This window comes from Cyrtonyx montezumae, unplaced genomic scaffold (genome assembly GCF_038088225.1).
Source record: "Cyrtonyx montezumae isolate F1298 unplaced genomic scaffold, pur_monq_1.0 scaffold_2, whole genome shotgun sequence".
Taxonomy (NCBI): domain Eukaryota; kingdom Metazoa; phylum Chordata; class Aves; order Galliformes; family Odontophoridae; genus Cyrtonyx; species Cyrtonyx montezumae.
In genome coordinates, this window is record NW_027071936.1 from 47,892,442 (window position 1) to 47,908,969 (window position 16,528).

At 38.2% G+C, this 16,528-nt stretch overlaps 1 protein-coding gene across 5 annotated transcripts in view; it reads right to left on the minus strand.

The window, feature by feature from the left end:
• Nucleotides 1–16,528, minus strand: part of TBC1D1 (TBC1 domain family member 1) — a 101,997-nt gene that overhangs the window by 40,203 nt on the left and 45,266 nt on the right. For all 5 annotated transcript variants that reach the window (XM_065735673.1, XM_065735675.1, XM_065735674.1 and 2 more), the window contains 4 exons: nt 7,357–7,890; nt 4,390–4,479; nt 1,512–1,616; nt 974–1,106 (listed from right to left, as the gene is read on the minus strand). In XM_065735673.1, the coding sequence (XP_065591745.1) occupies nt 974–1,106; nt 1,512–1,616; nt 4,390–4,479; nt 7,357–7,890 (862 nt within the window). The remainder of the gene's footprint in view (nt 1–973; nt 1,107–1,511; nt 1,617–4,389; nt 4,480–7,356; nt 7,891–16,528) is intronic.

Here is a 16,528-nt window from a genome sequence, read left to right on the forward strand (position 1 = left end):
CAACTGCATAATTATGCATAAAATGAAAGCTAAAGCTCATCAGTACCATTAAGCTGACCCTTTGCAACTGTTTCATAACAGGACATTAGAAAGAGCTGTAGTTTAATTTAAAGCTACTACTGAACTTGTCTTTAAAATGAGGAACATGAACTCTTTGCAACAAGGAGATTACTGAGTACAGACAAGGATTATACTCTTAGCTGCTCTGGAAGATTCCATCACCACACAGAACAAAATTAACCCATAACCTAAAGCATTTTAGTAGACTATTTTGCCAGTGTTCTTATTTAGTAACTGCCTAGATTTTGCTTGCTATATAAATACATTTTTTAATCAATTTTCTCTAATTTATAAGTCTTAGACTCCTCTTAAAAAGAGCAAATTTACTGCATATTAGCAAATAAGTTATTTGTTTCTTGCTGAGAATATTTACTGACTGCTTAAAGCTGACTACTTTCCCATTCAGATTATTTTTCTCCTGATCTCATCCAGCATTTAATTTCTTCCTTTTATTTTCTCTGGAAAAACAGCAAGCCATCAACAGTATTCTGTACTTCCGTTCCTTTCTTCTTCAGAAGCAGATGATATGATTAAAAACATTAATATTCCTTTGCACTGAAGAATTTTCCCAAAAATTGATTGCTAGCTGAAGGCCAAAACAGAGTTGATAGAGGTTTTGGAGGTTCTCCAATTTCATCAAAATTAATACTAGGTAGGTTTTAGTCCAAAAAGCTAATTCTGTGATCTGGCAAGCTACTGTTGCCCTCTAATCACCCCAAAAATCATTTAAATGAATGAAACCTAATGGTGAAATTTGCTGAAATGCAAATAATTACTTATTCTGTCTTTTTGTCTTAAACTTGTTTTCTAGGCTCACACACATATTATACAGCACACATATGTTGTTTCATGTATAAAATAGCCCACCAATAACACTGTTAGAAAATAGACCAGAAAATTATTTAAACCCCACCTTCTATCTTTTCACAGAGTTTATGCAAACTTTGCAGAGGACATGTTTCACAGAGCTGGGGCTGTGCCTTGGAAGTTTGTTGCACAGCAGCTACAGTGAAAGCCTGTTTCAATGTCATCATGATTTCATCAACCTAAAAAGAACAGAGTGAAAAAGAACAATTTCACTTCTCCACAGAGCTTCTCTTTTCCCTAACATAAACACAACTGTCATTCAGAATGACACTGCTGTTTGGGAAGGTGCTTATGTTAAACAAATAGTTGTTCCTGCGCTGTTGCTGTGCACAAAACCACAAGCAAGACAAAACTTATTGTGAAGTCATTTCTTCCAGGCTGTTTTTATTTTTGTGGTACAGTAGTAGACATGATTTCTATCTGAGAATGTTTTCTTGTATATGATTAAAAGCAAAAAAAACCCCACAAAAACTCAAGCCTACTGAGGTCGTGAGGCACTGGACTAACCTGCAGCACAGTAACATTGCCCTAGGGTAAAAGATACTCAACAGAACAACAATAGGCCTCTTTTTTCTTTCACTTACCAGTGCTTCATCTGCACACTGAAAAACATAGCACACAAAGTGGAAGCCTCCATTTTCTGAAGACTCTCTGCAGATGAATCCAAAGTGATCCACATGTCTAATTCCCTGGCACAAAAACAACAGAAATAAAGCAGTCTCATTTACATTAAGTGTTCTGTATCTAGTTGTTTGTTTTTTCCTATTAAGAAAGGCTCATAAGGCCAACAGGATAGCAGAGACATCATGTATCTTTGTTACAGCTACATTAAAGTTAATCTGGTCATTTAAAAAGCCTCTTTTGTTACAGAACCTTCATGAATCTTTTAAAATTCACTTGTAAGATGCTTCATTTTATTTTAAATGAGAATGATTATAGATCCACTGGCAAACACTCACGAGGATAAAGAAATACTACTCAATATGTGTTTTACTCAATAATGGAGATAGCAGTGAAGGAAAACTTTCTCTGCTCTTTTTCCCTTTTGCTTAAGTGGACTCACAATTGTTTTAAATTTGTAAGAGCAAATAAATCGATACATATATGTATATATAAAAAATCTAAATGCGTGGCTATTTAAAAATAAAAATGGTTTGGTATATTAAAGATGAATCATGGAAGCATTTATTGCTCCTAAAAGGCATGCAATGTCAGGTATACTCTACTTGGAACAGTAGGTAAGCATTACTTCCCAGTAAAATGCTAAGGAAGTTATTTAATAGCTGGAATTCTTTTCTTTTAGGAAATGACTTTCAGATGCGTAGGATTAGGCCATACCTGTACATGCCTCCTCAGTACACAATTTGTGGTTAAACTTATGATGACTGACATGCAGAGGGGTAGAGCATACTTAAATTCAGTTATGCTCAGTACCCTTTTGTTACCTTCCAGCTATCATAGTACAACCATATTAAAATGAAGCAAGCTGTTAAATCACGAATTCACAGTAACAAACATCAGAAACCATAAAATCATAAAATCAGAAATTTCAGTGAAGACTAACTAATCTGGAGATGGCTAGCAAGACTTTTTTTCCCCCCCTCCTTTTCCCTGTTAACTCAGCGGGAACTTCTCAATATTCTCTTCGTCATTTTAGCAAAAAGAAAATATATATTAAAAAAAAATTAAAACTGAATATTTTCTTAAGGGTAGGTAGGCCAGAAAGAACACAGTGTAGCATCAAACACTCTGCAGCAACTCAGAAGTTTTATCATTCAAAACACCAACAATAAACCCCTAAAGCATGTAAGCTGAATAAATGAAGGTAATATATACAGATACTCAGTTTCTCAGAGTGTGATATTTACAAGTAGACAAGAAGGGCTTTATCACACAAACATCAGGTAATAACAAACCACGGGAACAAGCAGATTGGAAGGACACTAAAACAATATCTAGTCCTCACCTCCTCCAACTCTAGCACCACTGGATGTCCAAGCTAAAGCACTTACACAATGCATGAAAGAGCTGATAAAAATTTGTGTCCTTTCTTTAACTCCCCTGCCCCCTCCTGAAAGCTCAATCACTGCAGCAGAGGGAGCTCACCTAGGATCACAGTCCCACTCACAGAATTGCAAGGTACCAGCAGCAAACAATCCCTCTCAGCTGTTTCAGATCACCAAATTTGACATTGCCCCAGGGTCACATACTTCTTCCTGCTATTTCCAGTATCTTACTGGTGAGTTGGGCATTTTGGATATTAAGCATTACTCATTCCCTCTATAATTTACCTCCAGTGCCTCTAAGAAATGATTTAAAAAGTTCTTGCATGACCAAGATAAATATGTAAGATAGTTCAACTTAAGTCTTCTGAAATTTGCATTCTTGGGGTAAAAGCCCTCGGGTCTGCAGCCCAAGATCAATGCTCATCCAGCTGACACAAGATCTGCCCATGTACACATGCTTCAGACAGGAGGGCAGACTCAATCACAACCTCCCTCCTACTGCCCTGAGTCTCCTGGCCTGCAGGGCATGACATAAAGTTTGTCTCAGTAGCTCCTACCTAGGGAAAGGGCCAAAGGGAACATGGGGATAACAATTTTTCTGTGATCAAGGGGTTCTCTTCAAAGCTCCTGATCTGACATCATGCAAACTTGTGACTTTACTCTGAAATTTTCAAAATAGGTACATGCATACTGAATGATGAAAGCTTTCCTCATCAGTTTATAAAAACATAACAGCAAAAAGCCCCACATCACAAAACAAATAAGCTGGAATTATAACAAATCATAGTCCTGATATTTAAAAATGGGTTTAATTTAAAAATATAAACCTATTGCAAACTTTCTAACAATACTCCACTACCATTTAGTCTGCAGAGCACTGAGTAGAATGTCTCCATGCAAGTAAGCAAGTGCAAATAAGAAAACCAGTGAACAAGGAGACTTGAAATATGCCTCTCACTGCATCATGCACATAACTTCTGCACTGCAGTCTGTTGTCTTTCATGTACATGTAATTTATGCTCTTGAAAATTAAATTTAGAGGTATTTTTCAGAGAACTCTTACGAATTGTTTGTTCCTTCTATTACTTCTTGAAAAATACTGTGACAGAACTTGGAGAATAACAGATTTGCACAACTGTCAATAATGCCTTCTGAAATTTCAGCCAGAAATTGCCAAGTTGTTTCTTCAAACTTGCACTATTCATCCACCAGACAGGGAAGTGAGACTTTATCTCAGAAATTAAATGCAAAACCCAAGGAAAGAATGACAGTCTTACAGAATTACTGATTAACTAGCAACTTGTCAGTAGCAATTACTGAAACCACATGGGTGAGAATCCATTTGAAAAGCTGGGAGATTAATATATCACATAAGCATTCACAAGTGGAGAATATATATATACACATTATTTATTTATTGTTTACATTTAAAGAAAGAATAGACTCCCAAACTTACCTGAGAACAAAATGATATTTCTTTAAAGCTTTTCTCAATTGCTACTTTTTTTGTGTCAGGACTGATAAGGTAAACTTCAGACTGGCCAATCTAAAAAAATAAATAAATAAAAGAAAAGGAACAAAATAACAAGATGATAACATGTAAAATTATACTTATTTTTTTTCTCATTACAAAAATGTTTCCTGGACAAAATCTCTAACTTCATCTCTAACTCAATTCTAATTTTAAACCAATTAGTGAATTATTCCCCGACATGGAGAGAATAAACAGCACTGGTTCAGGATTCAGAGCACTGCACGCTAATGAAATCTAATTTAATTTCACATTTGAAACATGAGATTGAGAACTCTGATTAATTGGATTACTATAATGTTACACCATAAGTAATTCACTTCACACTGAGAAAACATATTAACACTCTCTTGTCTTAGTTTCTACAGTCTTGGAACACACCATATTACAAAAACTATATGATAAAATGCCCCAAAATTTAAACCCATGTGTGTGCCTCTAGCTTGTATTCCACCTCCTTTATTTACTTATTGAAGGGGAACAGGAGTTAGATTTTATTTATTTAAGATACTTGTAACATCTAAGGCTTTAACTCTATAAAAATGAAGTTACTAGAGTGTATTTTCTAACCTAATTTAACCTGTAGGCCATTTGTACAGCACTGACTCAAGAGCCAATGCAAACTCTGGATGGGTGAAGGCTTTGTGTAAGGTTTAGATTTTACTGTTCCAGATTTCTCAACTCTTCGCAATACCTTTGTAATATTTTAACAGACTATGTTCAAATTCCTAACAGTTCCCAACACATCAAAAAGTCTGCTAAGGATAAGTCTTGTGTTAGATTTCAGAGAAGAAGCCTGATCCATTCAAAGCATGACTTAGGCAAACTCACTGAAGCTTTATCAACTACCATATCCCAAAAGATCGGTTTCACCAATACACCTGCAACCTCATGAAGAGGTGGGGGGGAGAATCCTGCGCAGAGAAGTGCAGAGTGATGTGTGACACCTCTCTTGTATCTAAAAGCAGTATTGCACATCCAACTTCCACCTCTTCCTTCGCTTCAGCCAGACACAACCATTTTCCCCAGCTGCTCACCAGTTTTCTTCTACTACCCCAGGGCTGACCTCATGGATATTCTAGGGGCTATTCCCTTTCATGCCTATTCATCAGCCTACCCCTCTGCTTTCCCTTCCTCAGAGTCTCACTCTTGGCTCAGCCCCATATTCATTCAACATTCATGTCTGGTCATGGGGCAGCAGAAATTATCAAAAGTGAGCTGAATACTACAAAAACAAAATGAACAAAAAAGCCAAGGGAAGCAGTTTTTCAGAATAAAATTAAAAATCCAGACTGTGTGAACCAGGTCAGGAGAGTTGGCAGATAACTGATTTGAACATATTTCACACCTCATAGACCAGCCCCTCTTATAGGCTTGGGAAAAAAACAAATTTCTTTGACTGGGTAGACACAAACAATTGTCTTCCTCTGGCTATGAAGTTACTTGGGATCACTTCATATGTAGTCAGACACAAGCTGACAACCAAAGATGAAAACATGTTCACACCATATGCATACTCAGAAACTGATGAACGTGGGGGCTACCCATGAATTCAGCTACACCATGAGCTTGTGGGTACCAGAGTCATGAAGCAGGGTTACTTTACTTCCTTATACTCAGCTAATTTCAGACTAGCTGAATAGCAAAAGAACACAACTGTGCATACAAAAACAATGTTTCCAGACAAAAACCAAACCAAGAAAGAATAACTGCTGTACCTGTTTACTATAAAGTAAAAATGTTCTCAATGGAGTGAGAGGATCTGGACTCAAGTATATCCATCTCTAATATTCCCAATTATAAAATATGTATATAAATTTATAATGCAATTAGGATTTGTTTAAAGGTTAGATCTTACTATAAGGGACATTTATATCTCCAGAGTGAAATATCTGCTCAGGATTAGATAAAGATGGAACTGTTTTTACTAGAACACAAAATTTCACTCCATCTTCTTCCGTTCCTCTCTATACTACCACCCAGACACAAGTAAACAGAAGTTTTTAACCAGGTAAAGCTAACTACATCTCTTCCTGCTACTTTTCACAGACCAAACACATTGGCAATCCCCCTTCTAGCAGGAGCTTTCTTTCTCTCCTCATAAAAAATGCTGTTTCTGTTCCTAAAAACTCCAACCCCAAAAGCAGGTGACAGATCTGAGACAGCCATGTAACAGACAGCTATTGTACAGTCATCTCCAGGTTTGCATAAGATATTACAAAATATAAAACGTGATAGGTAAATTATGTAAAATAAGGATTATAAGAAGGAGCATATAGCACAAACCCTTACTTCTTTCCAAGGTCTTAAAAAATTACTTTCACTGCCTATCCATCAAGATAAGAGCATTGCCAGCCACACAAAAACAAGACAGCAGTGGAAGTAGTGTGGAGTAGGCAAGGGAGTCACTATACTGTGCCATTACACAGACATTAGGAAGCTGGAAAACCTTCATAAATTATGATGCTTATAGTAGGACATAAATTCTACTAGATTTTACACATGGTTTATTTTGCTCTAGTTACACGTAACTCATTCACCTGTTAATTTATTTCTTCTATTAACAGCCAGAATAACTACACATATCGTGTTGCAACTGTGTAACAAGGGACTAAATTCCTGCTGTATTCTAAAAAGCTGTCTTTAGATACCCAACATTTAAGATAGTGCTGCTTTAAATTACTTAGCATAAAGCTATCTTAACTACATAAAACAATATGTTCTGACAGGTAGTGCTTTATAAAGAAGTAGGCAAGTTTAGTTTTAGCTCTGGTAACTACAATTAAGTTATTAAAGAAGTAACTGCCATCTGCAAGAAAAAGAGCTCTGCTGTTTGCCATTCCAAACTCCAAGATGTGAGAACACCACCATGAGCTGCAAATCTTGCTTTACCGTAAACAACATTGTCCGGTTTTCTGCAATGTCTGTTGGCTGCACAACACTGTGTCCATAGATAAGTTGACTTTTTAGGTTTAATGAAATTGCATCTTCTTCAAAAGACCTGACAAAGCTGTTACTCCTATGGCCTCCCTCTTGAAAATCTTTCTTAAAAGCCAAGGAACGAAGTCCAGGTTGGGAAAATGATTTCCTAATAGGCCTTTTCTCCTCTTCTTCACCCATCAAGGGCTGGAAGACAGACCGAAATTTGTTGCTGAAAGAAAAGCCTCCGGAGTTATTGGCAGTTTCATGTTGTTGGGATGAGGAGTCGGAATCTGACTTTTTTGTACAACTCGCACGATTGAATTTCTCAATGCATTCATCAATGAGTGCTGGGGGTGCGTTTTTATGTGCTACAGTCACACGCCCACAGAACAGCACCTCAAATTTTTTGGCAAAAGGGTCTTCAATATCTGAAAGATTACTCTGAAACTCTTCTTGACGAGCGATTTTTCCAGCTTGTCGGATAGAGCTTATAATCTCAGGCACCTGTAAGAGGAATAAAAAACATCCACAAAATTAGCATCTGGTGCTTCATGACAAGCAAGTTGCAACACTAAGAGATGCTCCCAGCTGTAACCATTCCTAAATGACTGATCTGTTTTTACTTTCTGAAAGATCAGCAGAAGGGATCTTTTATTTCTCCAACAGTTTTATTCTACAATAATATAAAACACTGACTACATAAGTCACCCATTTGCTTCCCCATCAGGAGTTCAGCATCATCTGCATGTTATCAGAAGAGCATTGCTGGTGCCTGGTGACGTTGCACTGCTCTGATTCACCTGAGACAAAGGTTCCTCTGCAGCACATGCTGCTGCCACAGGGGCATGACCTATGGTTACAAGAAAGAATTCTGCCAGCTCCTTAATTCCCCCCAAATTACTTTGAGAACAGGTCATGCCAAGTGTGGCTGTTTCCTGACAGGACAAATGTTCCCCATCAAGAATCAACAGCTTACTTCACAAGCATTTGGCTGCAGACAGCACAGAAGGAAGCTAAGGAGCAGTGGACTAAAATCCAGAGAAGCCATCTTCTCTAGGAGAGAAGGCATCCCTGAGCCTATGCACTGGAATGCACTGGAGATGGATGCGCATTTCTAGGACTTATCATAACAACAATGTATGTAAACCAACAGAAGAAACAGCAAAGGACTTGGAGAGGAAAAAAAAAGTTACACAGTAAAAACTGAGTGTACTCCAGGTGCTCATAAAGACCTCAGCACAAGTATTTGTACAAACAAGAAAACACAGATACATAAAGCTAGCAATTTCCGACAATCAGCAAGAAATGATGAAATACCCAGCATGACTCAGGAAGCATTGCCTCACCCTTAAGGCATCAGATGATCCCAGAGCCAGAACAAAAGGGAAGGTAAACACAGGGTCATGGCTGCAGCAGCATCAGCAAACCCAATGCTCAGGCAAGCTTTGTGCTTCGTTTTTTAATCACATACAAGAACTTAATGGTATATCAAACCTTTCTTATCTCAAATATCATGCATTCACTCCTTAGTCAGCTCAAAGTCCACTTCCGTTTCATTAACCACACAACTTTTTAGCCACATAACGTATTTAGGATAACAGTGAAGCACAAAGCTTTAATCCAAGTATATTTCAAGCTACAGCTGCTGTAGGACTTTCTAATGTTCTAACACGTTTCTAACATGTTTAACCCTGGTGGGAGAGTCTGGGCTCACCAACCAGTTTTACCTCTCAGTCACCAGAATGCACTCAGAGCTCTGCAGTCCCTCCTCTGCTGTTGCTGAGGTCGTAGTGGCCAGTCACAGCGTTTCCTAGAAAACGTTCATGTTGCCTAAACTAAAACCAACAGCCCTGACACGAGCAAAACCTGCCATAATCACAACCAGGATGAAGTTTCCTTGGCACAACCTGATCATACAAAAGGTGCACATCAGTGCTGCTGCAGCAAGGGTTATAGCTGAGATGAAGTCCAGGCTGCACACTAGCTATCCATCATAGATGCACTGCTACTGAACGGGATTTCTTCAATGGTTTTGTTATCAAACACTGTAAGCATTTGGAAAAGCTGCAATTCAGCAGTAGATAGACTTTACATACAAGTAGAAGTTAGAAAAGGAAATTGCATCTCTCAGAATTACTTTGGAGCAGTTAATAATCTTCACATCTGAAAAGACCTAGTGGCCTGCTGATGAAACCAATATTTGTGATTAAGAAATCAGTGCAATATTGCTATAATAGAAGCAGCAAGTCATCACCTCTAGTAAATGTGACATTTGTGTACATCAGATGTTCATCTCTTTTCATTAATAAGGACAGGATGCTACAATGTTTAAGAACAAAACATTTTTTTCCTGGAACTGTTCTTGGTATGACCGAAGCCTGTGCTCTTTCAACCCTCCTGCACCATTCCAGATCCCTTATGCAGCTATCTGAAAATGAAGAATGAACGTGTTTTGCGTTTCCTCTGACCCTGTCTCCCTCGGCAAACAGACCTGGACGTTGAGTATACAGAGTAAGAAAATGCACTAAAAAAAAAAAAAAAAGGGGGGGGTGGGGGAAAATTTATGACGTGTAAATTAAACATATCTATTTTTAATTCTTAAAATAAACTACAAGGCTCTGTCCTGGCAAATGTTTATCGACCACAGATGAAATTTTTCCAGATTAAGAAGCATGTCACTGAGCAGTTCAAAGGGAGGTGACGTTTGGGAGCAGCCTTCACTTCAGCGACCATGAAGTAGCGTACTTAAGGTCTGTGAGAAGAAGGAACAGGGCAGACAATCACATAAGCTTGGAGGTCTGTTCCAGCTTTGGTGATTCTATGCAGCAGGACACAAGGAAATGGTCTTGAACTGTACCAGAAAGATCTAGATTGGACATTAGGAAGAATTTCTTCATGGAGAGGGTGGTCAAGTGTAGGAACAGGCTGCCCAGAGAAGTGATTGTGTTCCCAGTACTGAAGTTATTCAAGAGTCATATAAATGAAGGAGGTGGTGCAGTGATGGGACAGGTCACAGTGATGGTTGTACTTAGTGATCTTGAAGGTTTTTTCCATACTAGATGAGTCCATGAGCCTACAATTCTACAACCCTGTACTTCAGGAGAGCAGACATGGGCCAGCTCATGGCTCTGACTGGAAGAAATCAATTGGACATTGCAGTGGAAGGAAATGGAATCAAAAATTGATGGTTGTTTTTCAAGAATCAGCCCCTCCAAGAAAAGTGCACCACCTCTCATGGTGCTCATAAACTGAAATACAGGAAATCCCACCTGAACATAATAAAAAGTCTTTTTCATTGGAAGGGTGGCTGCACATCAGCACAGGTTGCCGAGAGAGGCTGCAGTCCGCAGCCATCGAGATACTCAAAGCCTAACAGGATGCAGCCCTGAGTAACCTGCTCCAACTGACCCTACTGTGACTGGGAGGCCCAACAAGTTGTCCTCCACAGGACAGGCCCTTCCCATCTCAGCCTGGGGAGTTAGATACCAATATCTCTACAGACACACGAGTGATTGTGTCTACTGATCTGTGGCAGAAGTCTGTTGCTTACAAGTCTGATTTCTTTCTGCTGCATAAATTCTGTCTTCTAGAATACTTCTGTTCTTAAGTGTATTCTGACTTGTTTCTCAGTACAAATAAGTAATTAGCGGTAAAGATTATTCCTGTAACCAGCAAAACAACTTCTGCTGACCTAAAATTATTTCCCTAAAAATTATTTGTGACCGCCTAAAGTTACTTCCCTAAAACCACAAAAATAAGCACAGAACAACAACATAAGCCACACTGAAACTTTACCAAACAGATCTTCCTGTGAGACAAACAGGACCAGTGAACTGAAAGTACAGTTGAAATTGAATCAAAAGGAGTTTCTATAACCACTAAAAATAATCTCAGCAGTCCATTGTTAGGTTTTTGCTTTTTTTTTTTTTTTTTTTTTAAGTTATTCCTCCTATGATTAGAATGTTTATTTTTCAGAAGCAAAACAAAGAACTAAAACACTGAGTGGTATTGTGAATTGATTCTTGGGTAATCAAGCAAAACACAAGACATATCTACAACTTCCTGATGCAGGTTGGTATGTTGGTCAGCTCCTTTACCATGCACCAAATCAAGAGAAAAGGCAGGCATCTCTAATTACATGCAGGTTCAGTGCATCTGAAAAACATGAAACAGCTCCTTCCCTTCACAGAAAATGAAGTTGCACTTGCATTTTTTCCCCATGCAACCAGAAGTCACTCTGAAGTTTACACACAAACAGAAAGTAAGACATGTCTTCAGTCTGTCAGAGGATTTGATAAAGAGAAAGAAACTATTTTAATGAAGAAAGACCAGTAACAGCCTTTAGGTAAAAAAAGGACTGGACTAAGAGTCTGTTTCTTTAATACACAGTAGGTGTAAAAACAATGCATGCCTCAGAAAAAGAGCCATAAGCTGGCTGGGACTAGGTGGGGGAAAAAAAAAGTTGGGATGATCTTAGATGCAACAAAGTCTTCATAACTACAGAGGTACTGGTCCCTTCAAAAGGCTTCATGTCAGTGAAGGGCTCAAGCACAGGCTTAACATCAAGGGACTAAAAGGTCTTGTAGAAATCAACGAAGACATTGTCAGGAAGTGACTTTATACAATATACTACATAAATTTATGCAGACTGAAAAGAACTAGGATAAGATCTTCAGCTGCATCTCTTAAGGTACCACATCAGTGGCTGGAATAGAGTTTTAACAACATTTCACAAAGCTCTCAAAAGAAGTAAATATAAGCAAGTTTTACCTGCCTACTCAAGCACAGAGGGGACACTATCTAAATTATTTTAAGTGTATTTACTTGCCTTCTTTTCTGTCCATAGTAGGCTCAATAAGACATGTCAAGATGCTGGACCCATTGTTTACTGTTAATATCATATTTTTTCTATTTTATTATGGACTGCTGCTACAAGAAAAATACACTCAATGGCAAAATATTTTTGGAGAACCTACCTAGATCTATCAGGACTTATCAGGACATATTTAGAGGTGAGTTGTTAGAGTTAAGGTAGTATGGTTAGGCTGAGGTTGGACTTGATGATCATGAAGGTCTTTTCCAACCTGAGCAATTCTATGACTTTACATAGCAATTTTTATGTATTTATTTATTTATTTTGTCACCAATGTGGCATTTATTATCAGGGAATACTTCGTGAAGTAGCAAAACATGAGAAAGGGAAATCACATACAACATATAATAATACTTTGCTATTATACATTTTTATTTGCATTTTTTAACAAGACTGAATGGCATCTTTTATTTTAGGAATCTGGTATTTGCTGAGTAACAATAGGTCTGTTTTCAGCACACTTTAAACAGAACAGCTGTATATTCATAAAAGAGATCAACATTCCCATTCTTAACCACTCCCTAAATCAACGTTAATGGTCAACTACCTTTTCTGAACTGTTTTTTTTTTCCCACTCAGGTGCAATGTGAAGTTTATCATTTTTACATCTAATGTATTTATAGATTTCATTGAGATGATTAAAAAAACTGTTGAGAGACTGCAGTTATTTCTTTCAGAATCACAGAACCATTTAAATTGGAAGCAACTTCTAAAGGTGCTATTACCCATCCCCATAGCCTCCTGGTCTCAATGAGAAACCTACTGCTTTCAGAAGCCGAGGCACCATCAGCTGGGATTTCCTCTGTGACAAGTCTTTGCCTAATAGTTTAACCAGTGAACGAACATAGCACAAAATCAGTCTTTAGCCTCTCACTGAAATTAAAAAAAGATGTACTCAAAACAATGGAGTTTCCTTACATTTCACCATAAATTACAAGTAGAAAAGAAACTTTTGAAGTTCATTTCCATTTTAGTGAAAGTTCTTTTATATTCAGGTTTTGTCTGAAGCGCCTTCACAGAATTTACTATCTTGCTTGGAATCTGCTCTACAGCCTCCTAGACCTCAGTGACTTTCTCCAGTCATTAACTTAAACTCTTATTTTCTTTGGAGTACTTTAATTACTAGCTTTCTTCTTCTATTATTTGTTGACTTTTATTCCTCCCACGAAGATTTAATATAGAAAGGGAAACAAAGTTTATAGTGCCTCTATGCCCTGGATGACGACAACTTTTCCAAGCTCCCACCAATTTGTTTTTATGTGCATAACAAACATGCTGTGGTTCCCATCAAAGCAGGACTTGTGCCAAGTACTTCAGATCAGTGGGTGCATGGGATCACCTCTGCTCCATGATTTCATGGCTCAAAGTGTGTGACCCAAAGTTTTGCTGCTGTATACACTTCTACTCATCTTATTAACAACCCACTTGCTTCTTTCAGCAACTTTACCAGCTGTGTATCTTACTTTATCTCACAGTTCTGTACCTACCACCAGCAGAAGTCAACTTAAACTGCACAGGTTCAAAGCAGTAGGCAAGCAGAATAACAATAATTAATAACACCCAGCATTGTTTTTCTTCATAGTACCTAATATGCATAAAGTGTGTCATGTAACCAGAGAACTTGTGGGTAGCTTTTCACAAGGAAAAAAAGATGGAGCAAGGCCACAAGGACAAATTGCCAGGCTAACCTACTCAGCAGGCAAATAGGTGGGGAAGGGCTGTGACACCAAATTGCAAAGCACAACAGTAATAGCTTCTCAACTTCCATAAAGGAATTCCCAGTGGCTGAATATCACCCCAAACCTATGAAAGGAAAAGTTATCATGCCTCAGATCTACCTGTAGGTGTGATTTGCTGTTAGCATTTAAATGGGCGTTACACAGAGAATGGGATAAATCAGAGTGCTGGAACTGACAGAAGTTTTGCAGGGATGTATGCAGGAAGCTGATGAACGAGAATGTACCAAAAAATGTCTGCGCAGGACAGAAAAGAGTCACCTGCCTAAAAGTAATTTCTTTTGACTTGGAGTCTGGTGGTTGAGAGACACTAGCATACTTGGAAATAAGTGACAGTCACCCCTGAGTGTGGAGCTCCACAGAGCCCATGAGCACTCTTTCAGTTTACGTTATCATGTAAGTGAGAAATGTGACAATGCTTCCTGCAGGCCCACAAACTGCCAACTACAGCACACTGATGACCTATACATAGCATGCTGACTTCATGCTACCACATTTGCTTCATTACAAACAAATCTCGAGAAGCACCCTCATAGCTCCTTAGACTAATGGCAACAGTTACATGGTTGCACAGTAACACCATTTGGAGAACATTCCACTCAATTTAAATAGGCACACACAAAAAAACTACCTTTCCTTTCAAAAAAAAACAACAACAGTATTTGCAGAAAGCTTTTATAGATCACTGTAAACAAGTTCAGAAATAGAACATAACCGTACTCAATGTTCTAGCAAAACTGGACTACTCTACTTAGTGGTGATGTTTCCTCCCTGAGAGATGCATCATTTTGCTGACACATTTGAAAGTTTTTGGTTTGTCTCACAGCTCTAAAGACATACCTTCCTAAAGTCAAAAGGACAACAAAATCTGGCAAGTTTCCACAAATAAATCATAGAATCACCAGGGTTGGAAAAGACCTCCAAGATCATCCAGTCCAACCATCCACCTATCACCAACAGCTCCCACTAAACCATGTCCCTCAGTACAACTTCTAAACATTTCTCGAACAACTCCAGGGACAGTGACTCCACTATGTACTAGATTGCTGATTACCTTTTACTCCTCTCAATAAAAAAGAATGACCCCCCCCAAAAAAAACATAAAAAAAAAAAAAAAACACAGCTAATGGAGCACCTCCATAGAGTTTCAGAGCAGCACTGAATGCAGAGCTACCTCACTGGTACTGAAGGAGCTATTTGTACAAAATCTGCTTTTGGGAAGTCTATTAGCATACTTGCTAATAGACTTCCCAAAGCAGATTTTGTACAAATAGCTCCTTCAGTACCAGTGAGGTAGCTCTGCATTCAGTGCTGCTCTGAAACTCTATGGAGGTGCTCCATTAGCTGTGTTTTTTTTTTTTTTTTTATGTTTTTTTTTGGGGGGGGTCATTCTTTTTTATTGAGAGGAGTAAAAGGTAATCAGCAATCTAGTACATAGTGGAGTCACTGTCCCTGGAGTTGTTCGAGAAATGTTTAGAAGTTGTACTGAGGGACATGGTTTAGTGGGAGCTGTTGGTGATAGGTGGATGGTTGGACTCGGATGATCTTGGAGGTCTCTTTCCAACCCTGGTGATTCTATGATTTATTTGTGGAAACTTGCCAGATTTTGTTGTCCTTTTGACTTTAGGAAGGTATGTCTATAGAGCTGTGAGACAAACCAAAAACTTTCAAATGTGTCAGCAAAATGATGCATCTCTCAGGGAGGAAACATCACCACTAAGTAGAGTAGTCCAGTATTGCTAGAACATTGAGTACGGTTATGTTCTATTTCTGAACTTGTTTACAGTGATCTATAAAGCTTTCTGCAAATACTGTTGTTGTTTTTTTTTTAACTGAAAGGTAAGAAACAACAATTTAAAATAGATAATCAGTTACTAAGAACATTTTTAGGGAAAAAAAAAAGATTAAACTTCAATAGCACAACAGAAATCAGGTTATCCCCCTGTCTTCTTGGCTCTCAAGCATTTATAACAGTTAAGAAATTAGGTACAACTGCCAAAATAGAGCAAATTTCAAACAATAAAAAGCCTCAAATTGGTCTGTATCTTTTAGTAATATCCAAACTCCAAACAAGAAGAGAGGAAAACTCGAGTTGTCGTATCTCCTCATTACAATTGAAGTTATTTCCAATATAGCTCTATTACACAGCTGATGCAAATGAGCATGAGAAATCCCCCTCCTTCAGAATTTTATTTGGAAGTTTTCACTGGGGAAGGGAATTCTACAAATGTCTTTGACAACTCATATTAAATCTGTGTTGCTCTTCTTGCAACAGAGTTAAACAGCATCCCTCTTACTCTGCCAACACAGTAAAGTTTTCTGAAAGACGAGAAAGCCCACAGTCTTCCGCCCTAGGACTGTTTGGGGTAGGAGGTGATGTTTTTCATGGGAAGAACCTTATTCAGACATTAAGTTTACTTATAGAGACCCCAAGGGAACCAGAGTGAATAAGGCAATTAGCTTCTTTCAGCATTCTGCTGAACTGGTATAAAATGCAAGCGAACCAATATGTTCCTGGAGGAACATAGATTTG